This window comes from Chionomys nivalis, chromosome 8 (assembly GCF_950005125.1).
Source record: "Chionomys nivalis chromosome 8, mChiNiv1.1, whole genome shotgun sequence".
Lineage (NCBI taxonomy): Eukaryota > Metazoa > Chordata > Mammalia > Rodentia > Cricetidae > Chionomys > Chionomys nivalis.
In genome coordinates, this window is record NC_080093.1 from 85,010,552 (window position 1) to 85,027,342 (window position 16,791).

The window sequence follows — 16,791 nt, forward strand, 5'->3', positions numbered from 1 at the left end:
AGCTCATTCACTTTTCTGGAGAGCTCTCCTCTTTCTTCCATTTCGCAGCACTAGGGAACAAATCAGGGCCTCGGAAATGATAAGTGAGCAGACTTCCATTGTCCTCTCCTCTTTATTCTTGGTTTAAAAAGTACCCAGACCTTCCAAAATCAAGTTTCAGCACATTGAAGTGTGTCTTAAACAAAAGTAAACTGACTAGAATTATTACATAGTGAAACTTCTAGAACAAATTCTAAAAACTTGTGTAGTTCAAATTTTATTGCCCAAACTAAAATTAATCAAGGTAAGTAACAGGTAGGTTTCAAAATTTACCTGCAATCTAGAATTTGTGCTGAGAAAATTATTTTTTTAAAACAGGGTTCACTCTGTAGCCCCTGCTGGTTGGAATGTGTTACTCAAAGAGATCCTGCTGCTTAAATGCTGCTGAGATTCCAGGTACATATCTAGTGGTTAGTAGTAACATTTAAAGTTTGATTATAATTAGTAACCCCTCCCCATTATATTTCTGTAAAATTCTGAGATTGCAAGTTCTAGGTAACTATGGTTATTAACTGTTTCAGAAATGCTCTATTGTCAGAATTCTTAAAATGTAATAAATGAAGTCAAACATCCTCATTTTTCTATGAGCAAACTCAGTGACTAGAAAGATTTGGAGATGTGATAAATGCCAAGGGCATAGGCAGCACCCATTCTAACACAACACAACTTTCAACCCAGTACAGTTTCCTAGGAATTAGCAATCCAAGTGTAAATACAATTGTAATCACACCCACCACAAAAACATTTTTAAAAAGTGTTCATTTTAAAAAATGAAGAACAAAATAATACAAAAGTTCAGAAATCACTAAATTCTCTAATTAAAACATGCAGGGAACTGGGGCATAGTTCTCTGGTGGACTACTTGCCTAGCATGCTCAGCATCTAATACCAATAAACTTCATAAAAGGTACCTTTTCCAGGCCAGGTTTTGAAATCTTCTCTGTCCCACTACTGCTCTCCAGGCATATCCCTTCATCAACAGCATCATCAGTGGAGAAATCATTGCTCATCTGGTCGCTGTGGCAACTGCCTTCATTTTCTGCTCCACTATCAGTACAACTTTCAGTTTGAGGAGATTTCTAATAAGACACAATTATCTTAGAATCTATGCCAAATAAAGGAAAAGATATTCAAACTTTTACCTATATCTTCTACCATGTTCAAATAGTTTGATATTGTTCTGATTAAGAGAAGTATTTATTTTAAGACTATCTGTTTTCTCTTAAAGTCAGACCTTAGGTACAAAATTTACCATTTTCTGCAATAGCATTTGTGACAGCAACTATTCTAAGCTCCAAATTACATCTTCGGCTCCCAATCCCAACAAAATGCTGTCTTTAATTACTGTGTAAGGTGTCAAAATAGAAAGAGAAGCTAGCCATCTATCTGTCCATGAGAACTTTCTAGTCTGGTGTACTCAGGGCAGGGACATCATGCTTCCATGCTTGGCTACTTTCAATTCAGTCATCCAGACTTAAACTGAAGAAGTCTACTTGTTAGAAACTCAAGCAACATTCTCCTCTCCTTCCTTTTAACATTTCATACACATACCTACAATGCTTTTATTGACATAGGTTAAGATTTCTTCAGGATGAATGCCCTCGATGTGCATAAGGCACTGCATTTAATTTCTTGAAACCAAGTAATATGCAGCAAGAATAATTTTTGTTGTTGTTAGTAACTTTTTAAAAGTAAGTATCTAGTGTGCAGTAGTTTTCTTACTTCAAGGAAATTTAATTCAAGATAAAATAAAGGTGAACATCACCCTATACAACTGCAAGCTGAGCATGACGGTGTACACCTCTAATCCCAATACAGATGAATGCAGAAAAGTTTGTTTTCTTGCTGAATGAACTCACTGTTTTCAACACACTCACACAAATATTATACTAGGTAGTTTTATGTCAACTTGACACATACTACAGTCATCTGAGAGGAGGGAACCTCAATTGAAAAAATGCCTCTGTAAGAAAAGCTACATATAAACTTGTAGGGCATTCTTTTTCTTTTCTAGTAATTTATTTTTATTTTATTTGCAATTCTTTTTTTTATTTGCAGGCATATATGTCTGTGTGTGGGTGTATCAGACTTGGAGTTACAGAAAGTTGTTAGCTGCCATGTGGGTGCTGGGAATTGAATCCGGGTACTCTGGAAGAGCAGTGAATGCTCTCACCACTGAGCCATCTCTCCAGCCCCCAGTTGGGCATTTTCTTAATTAGTGATGTAGAAGGGCAGAACCATTATGGGTGGGACCATTTGTAGACTGGTAGTCCTGGGTTCTTAACAAAGAAGGCTGAAAGCCATGGGAAGTAAGCCAGTAAGCAGCACTCCTCCATGGTCTCTGCATCAGCTCTTGCCTCCAGGTTCCTGTCCTGACTTCAGTGATGAACCGTGATGATGAAGCATAAGCCAAATAAGCCCTTTCCATCCAAACTTGCTTTTGGTGTTTCATCACAGTAACAGTAACCCTAACTAAGACAAATATTAAATGAAACTCGACAACTATTTATAATTAATTTTGAGCTCCTAGAAGACAGATTTCACATCTGGTAATTAGAAAAACAAACAAGCACACAAAACTCTTAGAAGTAGTAAGGATTTATCACCCTATAACAACTACCCTTCCTGTCTATAATGCTTCATACAATGTGATCAGGAGAACATCAAAGAGAATCAAGCAGGATAGCACACAATTTTTTTTTAATTAAAAAAAGTTAGAAAACCCTGGGAGGTAAATGAGTAGAAAGAAATTAATGAGTCTGTCTGTTTCCATCAAAATTCCATGTTCAAACTATTTAAAGTGTTCAGACTAAAGTTTCAAGTTAAACAAAATACAAATTTTAAAAGGGATCTAGACAAAACCTCCTGTATGTTTGTCTTTCTAACTTAGTTAATGTAAGAGCTAGCAAACCTTCCATTAGAGTAACCAAGTCCCTTAATTCCTGTAAAGGGGATTAGCGCAAATACAAGACACTGAGGTCATGGAATACTTTGTTTATTCACTCACATATATGTGCTGCATGTGTAGTAAACATGAGAAATTCAGCTACAGCAGTTTCAGTAATGAAGAAATTATGAAACAAGATTAATACCCAAATTCAAGAGACAATCTTGAATTCCAAAGGTGAAACCCTTTTGTCTCTTGAATAGCTTACACTATTCCAACCAAATAAGAATACTTGAAATGTAACGCACACCGTCAGGAAAAGCATTTATCCTCAGCAATAGTCTTCTCATGTAGCGCACATGAAGAACACGAGGAAAGAGAAAGCTGTTAAGAGGACACTTCAAATTCATCAGTTTTAACTTATCAAGTGGGGCTGGATAAATAGCTCAGTGGTAAGATTACTGGCTGCTTTCCCAGATGACACCAGTTTGATTTCCAGCCTCCACACAGTGGCTCCCAACTGTCTCTAACTCTAGTATCAAAGGTTACAACACAATCTTCTGGCTCATGAGGGCACTAGACACACATGTGACACACAAACATGCCTCCAGGCAAAACACTCATACACATAAAGCAATTTAAAACAATTAAAACGAAGAGTATAATGAAAAGTACAACAAGAAAATGTAGTAAGTATTTACCTCATCTTCAATATCAATAAATGTGCTCATATCCAGCTCCTCCGGAAATGACATACGATCATTCAGTTTAATTCTATGCATGGTTGTATAATCAAAATCAAATCTTTTCAATTGTAAGGTCAACAGATAGGGAAAATGCAAAAACCGAAGGCCCTAAAAAGAAGCATGTGTGGTTAGGGGTACAAATGGATTGAATACCGATATCTCAGATAATTACATAATAATATGCATATGCTTCTTACCTTGCGAGCATCACACTTCTTCTTACAACGTTCACAAAAATATTGATTTGGGCCATCCAAGATCTCCGGCTGAATAAATGCATGCAGAGCTTCTTCCTGGTTAGAAAAAAAGGAATTGACTTATAATTACTTAAAATACTATTTAATAGCAAAGTCTTAAATAAGAAATACTGAAATCACCAAAACTCTTATGAATGGAATGGTTAAAAAACTAATCCCAAAATTAACAGCAAAATATTATAATTAAAAGTTATTTTTAAATTATTTTACTTCATTCTTCATAAAAATTTCTTTGATCAGTATTGTATACCTAATTTCTTACTTTTTTTTTTTAAATTTATTTATTTATCACATATACTATATCCTGCACCAGATCTCATTACAGATGGTTGTGAGCCACCATGTGGTTGCTGGGAATTGAACTCAGGACCTTTGGAAGAACAGGCAATGCTCCTAACCTCTGAGCCATCTCTCCAACCCCCTTCTCACTCTTACATTGTCATGTTTAACTAAAAGATACTGAAAGTAAAGTCCTAATCTTTAGGAAGTACTAGCATGCATCTTAGAGACGTCTGTTTTATCAGTTCAACTTTCTTTACAGGCACTTACAACTGTCCTCATATGATCCATCTTTAAAAGATAGTCACCCTTAATCACTACAGTCACAGCGGCCTGCACTACTTAAAACGAAAACCCTCTTACTGCCATGTGGTATTGTTCTTGCCGTCAAAGGCATGCAGGCTCCTGGACGTTCACACAGGAGAGCCATATGCTTTTCTTCTTAATACAGTCTTAAGACAGCAGCAAGAAACTTAACAGAGACAAAAGCCAGTGGATATAAAAACTTTAATCACTAGAACTTCAAATTAAAACAATACTCAATACAACAAACTAAGATGGATGTATGGTCTCAAATTTCATTTGATGGTATCTTTTTTACACAAGAAAAGTAGTTCTGCTCTAAGGATGCCAAGGAAAGGATACAGAATCACTAAGGCAAAGCATCTTCAATTGTTTTTCTGTTGAAACAGAACACATTGTTCCCCATAAGGTAATAATGCTCAAGCTTGCTAAACGAACTTAACTGTAAAATGGCGAGGCTCACAGCTCCGTTTACTGTTTGACAAAGCTTACTCTGGGACAAAATAAGAGACTGACAAGATAATCAAGTGTTTGTCGACTCATCCTATCTCCTACTCTTTCTCATCTCACAAGGAAGCACCAAGAAGGGAGAAAGCGTAGCAAGATTTTTTTTTTAATGCGCAACCAAGTGATAATCACAGGCAAGAATACACTTAGAAAATATTACTTCTCTGAAGCATATTCTAAGAATGAAAAATTCCTTTTAAAACAACAACAAAAAAAAAGAAACTTAAAAAAATTACAGCTGCTGCGGGTAGTGTATGCCTTTAATCCCAGTGCTTAGGAGGCAGAGGAAGGTGGATCTCTGTGAGTGTTCAAGTACAGCCTGGACTACACAGTAAGTTCCAGGAGAGCCAGGAATTCAGAGAAACCAAGTCTGGAAAAACAAAAAAATAAGCAAAATACAACTATGGCTTAACACTGACTGAAGCCAAGTTTAGAAGGCTTCCAAATAGAGTGTGAACTGATAAAACAGTATCTACAATAAGACAGAGTGTGCTGGGAGTGGTGGCACACGCCTTTAATCCCAGCATTGGGAAGGAAGAGGCGGGGCGATCTCTCTTGAGTTCGAGGTCAGCCAGGGCTACACAGACCCTGTCTCAAAAAATATAGTAAGAGTCAACACAGACCCTCTCTGCTGTGGTAGGATCACGGGCCCAGACATAGTCGTAGGCAGCAGCCTGGGCCTAGATACTACCATGACCCCAGGAAGCAGCACAGGCCACTCAGCCACTGTAGCGGAAGAGCTGGTCACACTCTTCACCACGGCATAGAAGAGCTGGCTCTGCCCCTCGCTTGAGGGAAGTGGTCCCAGTGGCCTGGAATGACCACATGAGCTACCACCCAGGCCAACATCAAGGGCTTTGAGTTGGCATACCCCAACATCTACCCCAACTATGACCTGCAGGAGTGCATGAAGGGACTGGCCCTATGGAACCATAGCTGCAGGATCTTTATAACTTGGGGCAATAGCAGAATGCCTGAGAGGAGTCTCGGTGAGGGTCAAGCATTGATGGTGTCAATACACTACACAATGAATATTTCCAAGTAGAGCTGAGCGGACAAAGGGGTGTACTGCCTGACACACCACAGCTCCCATTGCCACGAAAACAAATGAGGTGTTGGAGAGGTGGGAAGATGGAGGAGCAAAGTGGTCATTTTGTTTGCTTTGTTTTGAACTAATATTCTTTAAATTTTCTTTTGGGTGGGCGCTATGTGGGTAAGAGTAGATATAGAGGGACTGGGAAATGAGTAGGATTTGGGAACATGATGTGAAATTCCCAAAGAGTCAATAAAAAATTATGTTTAAAAAATAAAATAAGGGGCCTGGTGGTGTAGTGGTGGTGCACATCTTTAATCCCGGCACTCAGGAGACAGAGGTAGGCGGATCTCTGTGAGTTTGAGGTCAGCCTGGTCTACAGAGCTAGTTTCAGGACAGCCAAGGCTACACAAATAAACCCTGTCTCAAAAAATAAAAATAAACAAACAAAGAGCAAATAAAATAAGAGGGAGCAACACTCAACAAACTTGAAAAATTAATTTTATTAAACTGTACCTTGATCTCTGTCTGACAGTTCATAAGAGTTTTATTTTATTTTTTTTAAAGACAGAATCTATTTATTATGTAGCTCTGGCTGTTTGGGAACTAACATAGCCGGGGCTGGCCTCTGATGCCTACTGCTGGGATTAAAGGCATGCTCCAACACATCTGTTTCAACACGTTTTTCTAAAATAAATTTAAGCTCAGTTTTTTTAAACTTCTCTCTAGTATTATGTACTTTTACCAAACCATAAGTTTAAGTTCACATAGTATATTTTACATCTTAATATTTGAGTGGGGATTTTGTACATAAAAAATACAGCTACCAAACATAGGGAAATTTAATACTGATGAAGTACTTTGGGCAGTTCATATTCACAGGATATACTAGGCTGTGTGTTAAGATCTCTTTAACCCACAGAGCCTTCTCTCAGACACTAGCTATCTAATGACACTTTCTGCAGCCTGGCCTGTTTGGTGTTCTCTATACTCAGAATCACTGTCCACATCACTTGCTAGATTACTAAGTAATGGTGAGACCTTCTAAGGGCATCCTGGTCACAACAGGCTTTGTGCAGTTCTTAACTGCTTAGTTAAGATGTTGTCCATTTGTCCACTACAGATTTTGTATCTTTCACTTGAAGCTTACAAGCAATCTGTAGGAAGATTCATACAGAACATGCTAAAATCTCAGGCCTTATCAACCTACGAACTCTGGTTTGAGCATTCATTAGCAGTGTCTTGACTATCTTACAAGTCTTCAACAGGTAACACATGCCTATCTGAATCCATGTTTGGCACGACTGACATGCTCAGCTTTAAACTGATCACTACTATACAGATGCTGTGTGTTTATTACTTGCTTTAGCTGTTATTCCCTATCACAGCAGCCTGTGATCTTACTCTGGCCCTCTCTTTCCTTAGTCGTGAGGTGGGTATTCTCTGTACTTTAACACAAGTAACACATCATGCCCCTGTTCACCCCACACTCCCTCTTTGTTTTATGCTGTCTTGTGGTTAGATTAGACTCTGTTCATGAACAGGGTATCCAATGAACCTGACTGTTCAACCTTGTCTTTTCACTGCTGTCATAACTTAAGAGAATCTTGACTTGTACCACTGTGTAAGTTTCTTGAGATTGTTAGTCTGCTACCACCATCTATTTTTTTGGAGGAATGAGAACAGCACAACTTATCCTTCTGAGTTTCAGGATTCATTAAAATACCTTTGTGATTTACATGAAATACTTCAAGGGGAGACTCGCCCTTGTTCTTATTCCCTGAACGTGTTCCTGGCTTGCAATTTAGTTGTCAGTTTGGAGCATGTTTTTCTTCACATTCTGATACTGGAACACCTTCCCACAGTTCTAATTGCTTCACCAACAATCTTTTTCACATCTTTATCTCTCATTTTTGATTGCCCAAAGAATTTCATCTTTTCTTGACCATTTCAATATAGTCTTCATTTCTGATACTTTACTTTTTAAATTTAATGAATTCAGTTTTCCTGACAGTGGAGGTCCCAGGCTCTCTGTTGCTGGTTTAAGAACTGTTATGGTGCCGGGCGGTGGTGGCGCACACCTTTAATCCCAGCACTCGGGAGGCAGAGGCAGGCGGATCTCTGTGAGTTCGAGACCAGCCTGGTCTACAGAGCTAATTCCAGGACAGGCTCCAAAACCACAGAGAAACCCTGTCTCGAAAAAACCAAAAAAAAAAAAAAAAAAAAAAAAAAAAAAAAAAAAAAAAAAAAAAAACCCAAAAAAACCCAAAAAAAACCAAAAAGAACTGTTATGGTTTGCTCCTACTGGCATTTCTTCCCTCAGCTTGTGGGTAGTGTGTGGAATAATTCTCAATAGATAGCATCAGGCAGCCTGAGCTGATCAGCATTAGACAAGAGGAGAGGGAAGGGAACAGACACTATAAAATACTGATGTCTTTATGACAAGAGAATCCAAAATCTGATCCTCCTGATCCTTTGGGTATAGCACTGTTTAGTTTGAGCACACCTTCCTTATTAGTTTAGTAAAGATTGGTTTCTTGGATACATACAAGGGAAGTATGGTCTCCTTTAATTTTTGTAGGCAACTTCTTCCCTTTTTTTTTTTTTTTGTTTACTTCTCCCTGTTGATCCTGAAGCACCAGTCTTTTTTATTCACTTCCAAGGCTGCTATTCCTAATCTTGAGCACTATAAAACTCCTTCCCTATAGCTAGCACCATAGATTATCAGGCTCCAGTCTATGCTCACTCACTGGGCATGGGTACTTCTGAGTGTGCTTCTCCTCTTTATAGTTTGGTTTCTTACATAACCCACATATATGCTTCAGACACATAGGCTAGCAGCAGCAATGGAAAGTCTGTTTAAACTTCATATTCACTTTGCTACTTATAAACAGTGTATTACCCTCCATCTCCTAGCAATGGAGAAGCTGTGTTACATGGATTTTATTTCCATTATATCCAGTGTTTGGGCTTTAGGGAAGGGTATGTGGAGATATTCCAGAAACCAGATAAAGATGAATTAATGTATCATGAGCTTTGTAATGGTGTGTCAACAAAGTAATTATAAAATTAAATAAGCTAGTTAGAAAGATTAATGTCAATTCATCTACCCACTTGATAAGTCATGTAAATGACAGGCTAACATGGTTAGAGTAGTGCACGTAATCTAGGCACAACTACAACCAGTCATTCATTCATCTTTTTAAATTTTCATTTCTAAAATTATAAAATTGCACATAGTTGCAAGAATGAATATTACACAAAGACATTCTGTATAAGTTGCCCTGTTTCCTAAAAGTGATGTTTTGTAAACTACACAACACCATAACAGAGAGAAGGACACTAATATGATCTGCATTCCCCACTCAGTCCCAGTTTCACTCTTTGTCCCAGTATGTGTATTAACTTCTATGCATATATATCATCTGTGGTGCAGTTCTAAAATGCAGTCATAAAAACATTTACATGACCAAGTTTATGTAAATGAAATCAGACACTATGTCAACTTTTGCAACTAGCTTTCTTCCATATAGCATCATTTCCTACACATTCATTCAAATTAGTGATTGTATTAACCATCTGATCGTTTCACTGCTTAATCAGTATCCATAGCTTATACACACTGCAATTTCTTCATTTACTTGTTAATGCAAATCTCAGCTTACTTCAGTTTTTGAATATTAAAAATGCAATCAATATCAATATACACATTTTTATATGAACATGAATTCATTTCTTTTGGATAAATGGTCCAGAATACAACTACTGGGACTTGTGTCAATTACACATTCAGTTTCATAAAGATAACCTGTAATGTTAAATTTATACCAGCAACACAACCCAGTTTCTCTTCATTGTCAGCAGCTTTAAATGCCGTAATTATTTTGTGTGTATGTGTCACCGTGTGCATGTGTATAGGTATGTGTCTGCATACTGAAGTTAGAGGTCAATGTTACATGTCTTCCTCAATTGTTTTCACCTCAATTGTTTTAGACAGTGTCTCTTACCAAACATGATTAAGACTGGTTAGCTAGCAAACCTCAGGTATCGCCCTAGCAAACTTTGGATATCTTCTTAGTAAACCTTGGGTATCTTCCTAGCAAACCTCAGGGTTCTTTCTAGAAAATTTTGAGTATCTTTCTAGCAAACCTCGGGTATCTTCCTAGCATGATGTGGGAAGTTCATCTGTATATGTGTTGCTTTTATTGGTTAACAAATAAAGAAGCTGCTTTCGGCCAATGGCTTGGAAGAGTGGAGCTAGGCAGGGAAAACTAAACTGAATGCTGGGAGAAATAAGGTGGAGTCAGGAGCTGCCATAGGGGAAAGATGGGAGCTGTCTGTTGGAACCTTGCCGGTAGGCCACAAGCCTTGTAGTAAAATATAAACTAATGGGTTAATTCTAGTTGTAAGAGCTAGCTAGCAATACACTTAAGCGATTGGCAAAGCAGTGATTTAATTAATATAGCTTCATGTGATTATTTCGGGAGTCTGGGCAACCGGGAAACAAACAAGCAGGCTCCTACAAACACTAGCAAACCTTGGGTATCTTCCTTTCTACATCTCTCCAGCAATCGTGTGTGTCAAAATGTTCAACTTCTATGTGAACTCTGGGGATCAAAAATCAGGCCCTAGCAAGGGTCATCTGTGTGAGATAGATGTTAATGGTAGTCAGTTGGCACCATTACTTGAATATTTCATCCTACCTTTCCTGAATTATTTCCCTGTCTGTCAAAAACTCAGTTGGGCAAATGTGTATGGATCTATTTCTGGGTTTTCTGTTCAATTATGTCTTTGCCAATACTACAGTACCCCAATAATTACAGGAATATGAAAAGGCTTTTTATTGCTAAGTAGCATTCATTTCAATTTAGGTAGACCTTTTCTTTCCACTTTACTCTTTTTAAAAGAAATTATGTTGGTTTTTATAGTTCCTATTAATATATGCTATTAAAAGTCTTGGTGGCTTTCATAAGAACCATGTAATTTTAGAAGAACTGATATCTTTACTTCAATCAATGAAGATTTTTCCATTTAAACACCTTTTCCAGAGATTCTCTGGTTTTCAGTAAAGGAGTTCAATATATGTAGGGTTTTTTTTTTTTGTTAGTTTTTCATTTACACTTGAACTTTATTTTTTTAGGATTGAAAGCAATACTATTATTTTTCATCTCATTTTCAAATATTCATTGCTAGTACCTTAAATTACAATGACTTTTGAATGTTTATCTTACAGTCTTGTAAACTCATTTTAGTTTATTTTGTTCTAAAGGTGAGATGATCTTTTGGGGTTCCTGATTCATGAAGGAGTCTGTGAGACATTCTGCAGGACATAGCAGATAGTGACTGAACTGCCTTTGAAATTTCCTACTTTATGGAAATGTCTCTGGATACCATGGACCTGTAGGCCGAAGATGGATGCCCCAACGGTACAGAGAAATTTTGGGTGACTGTCAAGACAGTGAGATGTCTCTGTCATTTCTAGAGTTTGAAAGTTGCTTATTTCTTGTTTGCTTGGGTAATATTGTATCCTTCTCGAGTCTTTGATGGAGTTGAAGAATAGTTAGTTATAGTTATAGTTTTCCTTAGTTATGATAAAGATAAAATAGATGTAAATATTGTAATTTTTACTTGATAACTGTTTTGTTATATGTAATTTTGCTATGTTAAAGTTAAAGCCTTCTTTTTTTTTGTTTAAACAGAAAAAGGAGAAATGATGGAGGAAGGTCATTGGTTAAAAAATAAAGAAACTGCTTGGCCCTCATAGGTTAGAACATAGGTGGGTGGAGTAGGCAGAACAGAATGCTGGGAGGAAGAGGAAGTGAGCTCAGATGCAGGCCAGCTCCTCTAAGAGACAGACGCCATGCTCTCCTCTCCAGAGCAGGTGTGATGAAGCTCCGACCCAGGATGGACGTAGGCTAGAATCTTCCCGGTAAGCGCACCTTGGGGTGCTACACACATGAATAGAAATGGGCCAACCAGTGTTTAAAAGAATATAATTTGTGTGTTGTTATTTTGGGTATAAAGCTAACCATGTAGGAGCCGGGCTATGGGAAGAGGCCCACAGCTCCCACTACAGAATGGCGCCCAACATCTGCCTGTTTTAAATCCACTTTAGGATTTTCTATACAACTATGTATATTAAAAACACAAGGTCAGCTTAGTCCTTGCTCCTCCCACTTATCTGAGTTAGCCACACTGAACAAAGTGCTGTGAGAACAAGCATCTTTGCTTAGACAATCAAGATATGGAAGGAATCTTTAGCATCCTTGCTTAGACAATCTAGATACAGAAGGAATTTTTCTTCTTCCTTTTTTTTTTAAAGAGATCATGTTGAATTCATATTTTTAAAATTTTTAGTACAAGTGCCACTGAAACAATTCAAACTTGAAAATATCTTTTTTCAAAATTCGTCAATTATGAAGTTAAGTAGCTCAGTAGTCACAGGACTTCTGAATCATCTAATTTGTACTTGGTTGCAGTTGTGCTTAAGTAACCTGTGAGTGACATCTTTTTCATCCTAATGTTCACAGTTTTTGTCATTTCTTTTTCTGTTAGTCTTGCTGTAGTGGTTTGAAAACCTATGTTTAGAAAGAACAAAATGCTTTACTGATTACCTCTAGTCCCTCACTTTCTTCACTGATCTCTACTCTTTTTAGAAAGTATTATGATTACATAACTGCTTTCACTGAGTTTCTTTTGCTTTCCTTTATCCAGGATAGGTGAATCCTTAAGATTACTAACTTGACACTTTCACCTTTAAATGAACCATCCAATGTTGTAAGCTTTCCTTTCAAAATTGTGTCACCTGTGTCTCAAATTTGATGTTATAATTTCATTTTCATTCAACTACAAAAGTTCTTAAAATTCCTATTGAGATTTTCTACTTGACCTATGATTACTGAGATGCTTATTGATTTTGCTGTTGTTGTTTGTTCTTTCCTGAATGTCTACTCTGACGAAATGTTGGTAATATCTTTTGTTAATTTTCTAAGTGGATTGTTAAAATTGGATAAATGCTTATTCATGTTTTAACCTTAAATATTATTCTCAGTTTATTTAAATATGAAAATATTTAATTACTCATATAACACGTATTTTAGATTAAAGGAAAATACTTACATTTTTATTAGAACTTCAGAGACTTGTCTAAAAAACTCCACGTTTACCTGACTAACATATCTTTAATTTTGTGGCTTAGAGAACAGAACCACGATAAACAGAACACATAATTATCAATGTTGCATGTGCCCATATATTTTTAATACGTACATTGGTGTATGTTATCTGTAAATATCCATCCACTAAGACAAAAATACCAGTTCACTAAAAAATGGCACAAAACAAATTTTAAGAGTTCAATTAAAATTAAGTCCAAATTTTAAGTATAATAAATAATTAATAATTCTTCTGACTCAATTTTTACAATCCATATTCTTTTCAATTCTTCAAATTCTTTTAAAACGTATGAATTAACAAATACATAATGGCAAACAGCGGCATATATTTAGATGTTACACGATGCCTGTGGCCTATGAAATGTAGTTTCTAGGTTCTGTAATTGGAAAATAATAAAAAGTCACTAACCTCCAGCTCAAGTTTTCTGAAGACAGTATACTCAAAAGAAGTCCTATCTTGGGTCATTTAACCTGCTGTACTTTTCCACAGCACATTCCAGCAAAGTCGACAATGTTTTGAGTTCCTCTGTAAGCCCCATTAGTGCATGTATGCTAAAAGTTGCTCTCATCCTGTGTCATAGCTGAACTTCCCCTTCCTACCAAACACCACTCCCCCTATTTCAATGCGGGCACTGTCTCCTGCCTTCGGAGAACTGTACTTAGAAATGTGACACTAGTCACTTCTCCAAAAGTATCCTCCAAGTAACTCTGTCTCTAATACACTCATACAAATGGCAGTAAATCAGCAGGTGAATAAACAATGGGGGGAGATTCAGCTAAGCAGTCCTTTCTGCTGCACACACAAATCAGCTCCCTCAACATCCAAGTTATGTCAAAAACACCTTTCACAAAAAACAAAAACACTTCAAGCAGATAAAAAAGAAAAAAATTGTTAGTTTTACCTGAGACTTCTATTTCTTCAGTATATTTACCAGAGCAATGTCAGTATTTAAAAATTAGGTAAAAATTAGTCACTAAAAGGCAAAAATCTATTAATTTTTCATTTTTTTCAGTATGTCACTTCTACCTTGAATTGTCAAAATAGACTAACACTGGAAAAATAAGAATGAAACACAAGTCAAGGACAACTCAATACACCTAGAATGGCAGTTAGCATTGATACAACTAAAATTGAACAAGTATTTTCTGTATCACCAGGAAGCAGACTATTAACACAGTGTAGTAAAGGAGACTGATCTTACACTATCCAGAAAAGGCTCTTTAACTTGGATAGTTGTTTTGATTCCCACTGATTGACTTCAAAACTTCTTATTCATTATCTCCCAGTGCAATATAGAAGCTAAAGAACTTGGGGCTGAAGAGATGGCACAGAGGTAAAGAGTACTTATTGCTGTTGCAAAGGACCCAAGTTCAGTTCTGAGCACCCATGATGGGCAGGCCACAGTCTTCAACTGCAGCTCCGAGGCATCCAATTATTCTAGCTTCCCTTGGGCACTTGCACACATTGGAGACACATAAATACTAATAAGATAAATCTTAGAAAAATAACTGAAAAGACTCCATTAACCTATAAGGATTCAAGCCGAAACCATACTATTAGTGGTGCTATTTGAGAAGATAAACATGAGACCGTTTTAAAAACACCAGCTTTTGCTAATAGCCTTGAGCAATAAAATTACAAAATTCTGTTTTTTAAAGCTGTTTTGGGATGGAGTGACAGCTTTGTCAACACAGTGCTTGCTGGGTAAGCATGAGAGCCTGATTTGGGTCTCCAGTACCCAGGTAAGTGCTGTCTGTAGTGGCACATATTTGTATCCCATCTCTGAAGAAGGAGAGACAGGATGACTCTGGGCTAAGACTGTTGCTTAGCCAAATCAGTAAGATTCAGGTTTACCAACAGACTACTTCAAAAATTAAAATCTGGGTCATCTCTGGTTATACAGTGAGTTCAAAGCCAGCCTGGCCTAATAGTCTCAAAATCTAACTTACTAATAACTAAAGATGTTCTAGTTATCTCTACAGGCTCCCCTAGCATATAAACATGTTGAATAAATGTTTTTGATCACTAATTTTGAGCAGCAACAACTCTTTCCCTGAGTTTCTTTTGTCTAAGCAAATACACACACATATCTATCTCAATAAAAATGAGTAAGACAATACAGTGATTAAAATATGGATGCCAAGAAGAGACAGATGGGAAAACTTTAGACAAGCTCCCAATTAGACACTCAACATATGAAAATAGAACATTATCTTTCTGACTTTCAAGTTATACAATGCTTACGCTATTTCAAGGAACATAGAGGGTTATGGACAGTTTTCCATGTGTCCAGGCTGACTAGTCACACATACACACTTGATCATCTTGCCTCAGTCTGGTGAGTGCTGAGATTATAGTCTCATATCAATGTTCTTTGCAATTAAGTACTCAGAATAGGCCTGATTCTTAAAAACAAAAAGTAAACAAGCCTTTATCATAAGTCCTAGAGGTTATTTTCCAGATTTAGAAAAATGTATAGAACAAATGACTCTTCTATGTCCCCACCCCAAAGAGGCTAAAACATCATTTATAAAACAGAGGTTAAAAAAATAAGGGTGAAAAAATAATAAAGGCAAAATAATTCAATCATATATAGAGAAGACACCTACATCTCTTCTGTTCATACTTCCTCTTCTACGTGTAGGATCAGGATTCACTGAAGGGTCAAAACTCTTCTAGATTTTGCTATGCAAAGTACAAGAATGACTAACAACCCATGAAGGTATATCTTTGGATGCTATCACCAGATAAGAGGTCACACTGCTTTCCTATTGTGTACTGTGTAAAAATACCATACAATCAGCGGAAGGTACATACCACACTAGCAAACGCTTGGCTGGACCCATAAGGTCGGATGACCAGAGGAATATCAAGATACGTGTCAATTCTCCAGCCCTCATAACCGCATTCCAGACACCTCACGTAATCTTTCAGCTTGCCTTGATACAGCTCATTTATAAGATCAGCCTAAAAATAACATTCATATTTTAAAAAACATAAGCCACTTTAAGTTAATACCTAATGTAATCAATGCTTTTTAGAAAAGACACAAGATGATAATGATTTTTAGTATTAAAGTTTTAGAAAGCCAATTAAGATATATCTAAAATTTTAAGGGACAAAAGTGACACTTGACAAAAAAAAATCACCTGATAAGAAATAAAATTAGATTAACATTAATTTAAAACAGAATGTATACAATTAACTATTTCAATAACCCAAACCAATAGAATTTTCAAGTAGTAAAACAGATGGTGACGACGTCAATTATCAACACACTCTATGTTCTTTTCCTTAGACAGAATGTGTCCTAAGCCACATTTCAGGTGTGTGGTTACAAAGCTAAAGAGCTATTATGCCTTGACTATATTACACAAACATCACCAGTCTCACAGTGTATTCTTATTTATAAAATTCCACTAATTTGGGAAAATAAAAATTAAATATTAATAATAAATGAAACAATGCAAAAATTTAAGATATGAATTTGAACAACATCTTAAAATTAATTCCTCAAAATATCATCATCTAAAAGAATGCATCTTTCTCACCTATTTCCCAAAT

At 36.7% G+C, this 16,791-nt stretch overlaps 1 protein-coding gene across 2 annotated transcripts in view; it reads right to left on the reverse strand.

Moving 5' to 3' along the window:
* Positions 1–16,791, reverse strand: part of Usp47 (ubiquitin specific peptidase 47) — a 100,421-nt gene that overhangs the window by 30,350 nt on the left and 53,280 nt on the right. For both annotated transcript variants that reach the window (XM_057779509.1, XM_057779508.1), the window contains 4 exons: positions 16,045–16,194; positions 3,870–3,965; positions 3,628–3,780; positions 951–1,118 (listed from right to left, as the gene is read on the reverse strand). In XM_057779509.1, coding sequence (XP_057635492.1) covers positions 951–1,118; positions 3,628–3,780; positions 3,870–3,965; positions 16,045–16,194 — 567 coding nt within the window. The remainder of the gene's footprint in view (positions 1–950; positions 1,119–3,627; positions 3,781–3,869; positions 3,966–16,044; positions 16,195–16,791) is intronic.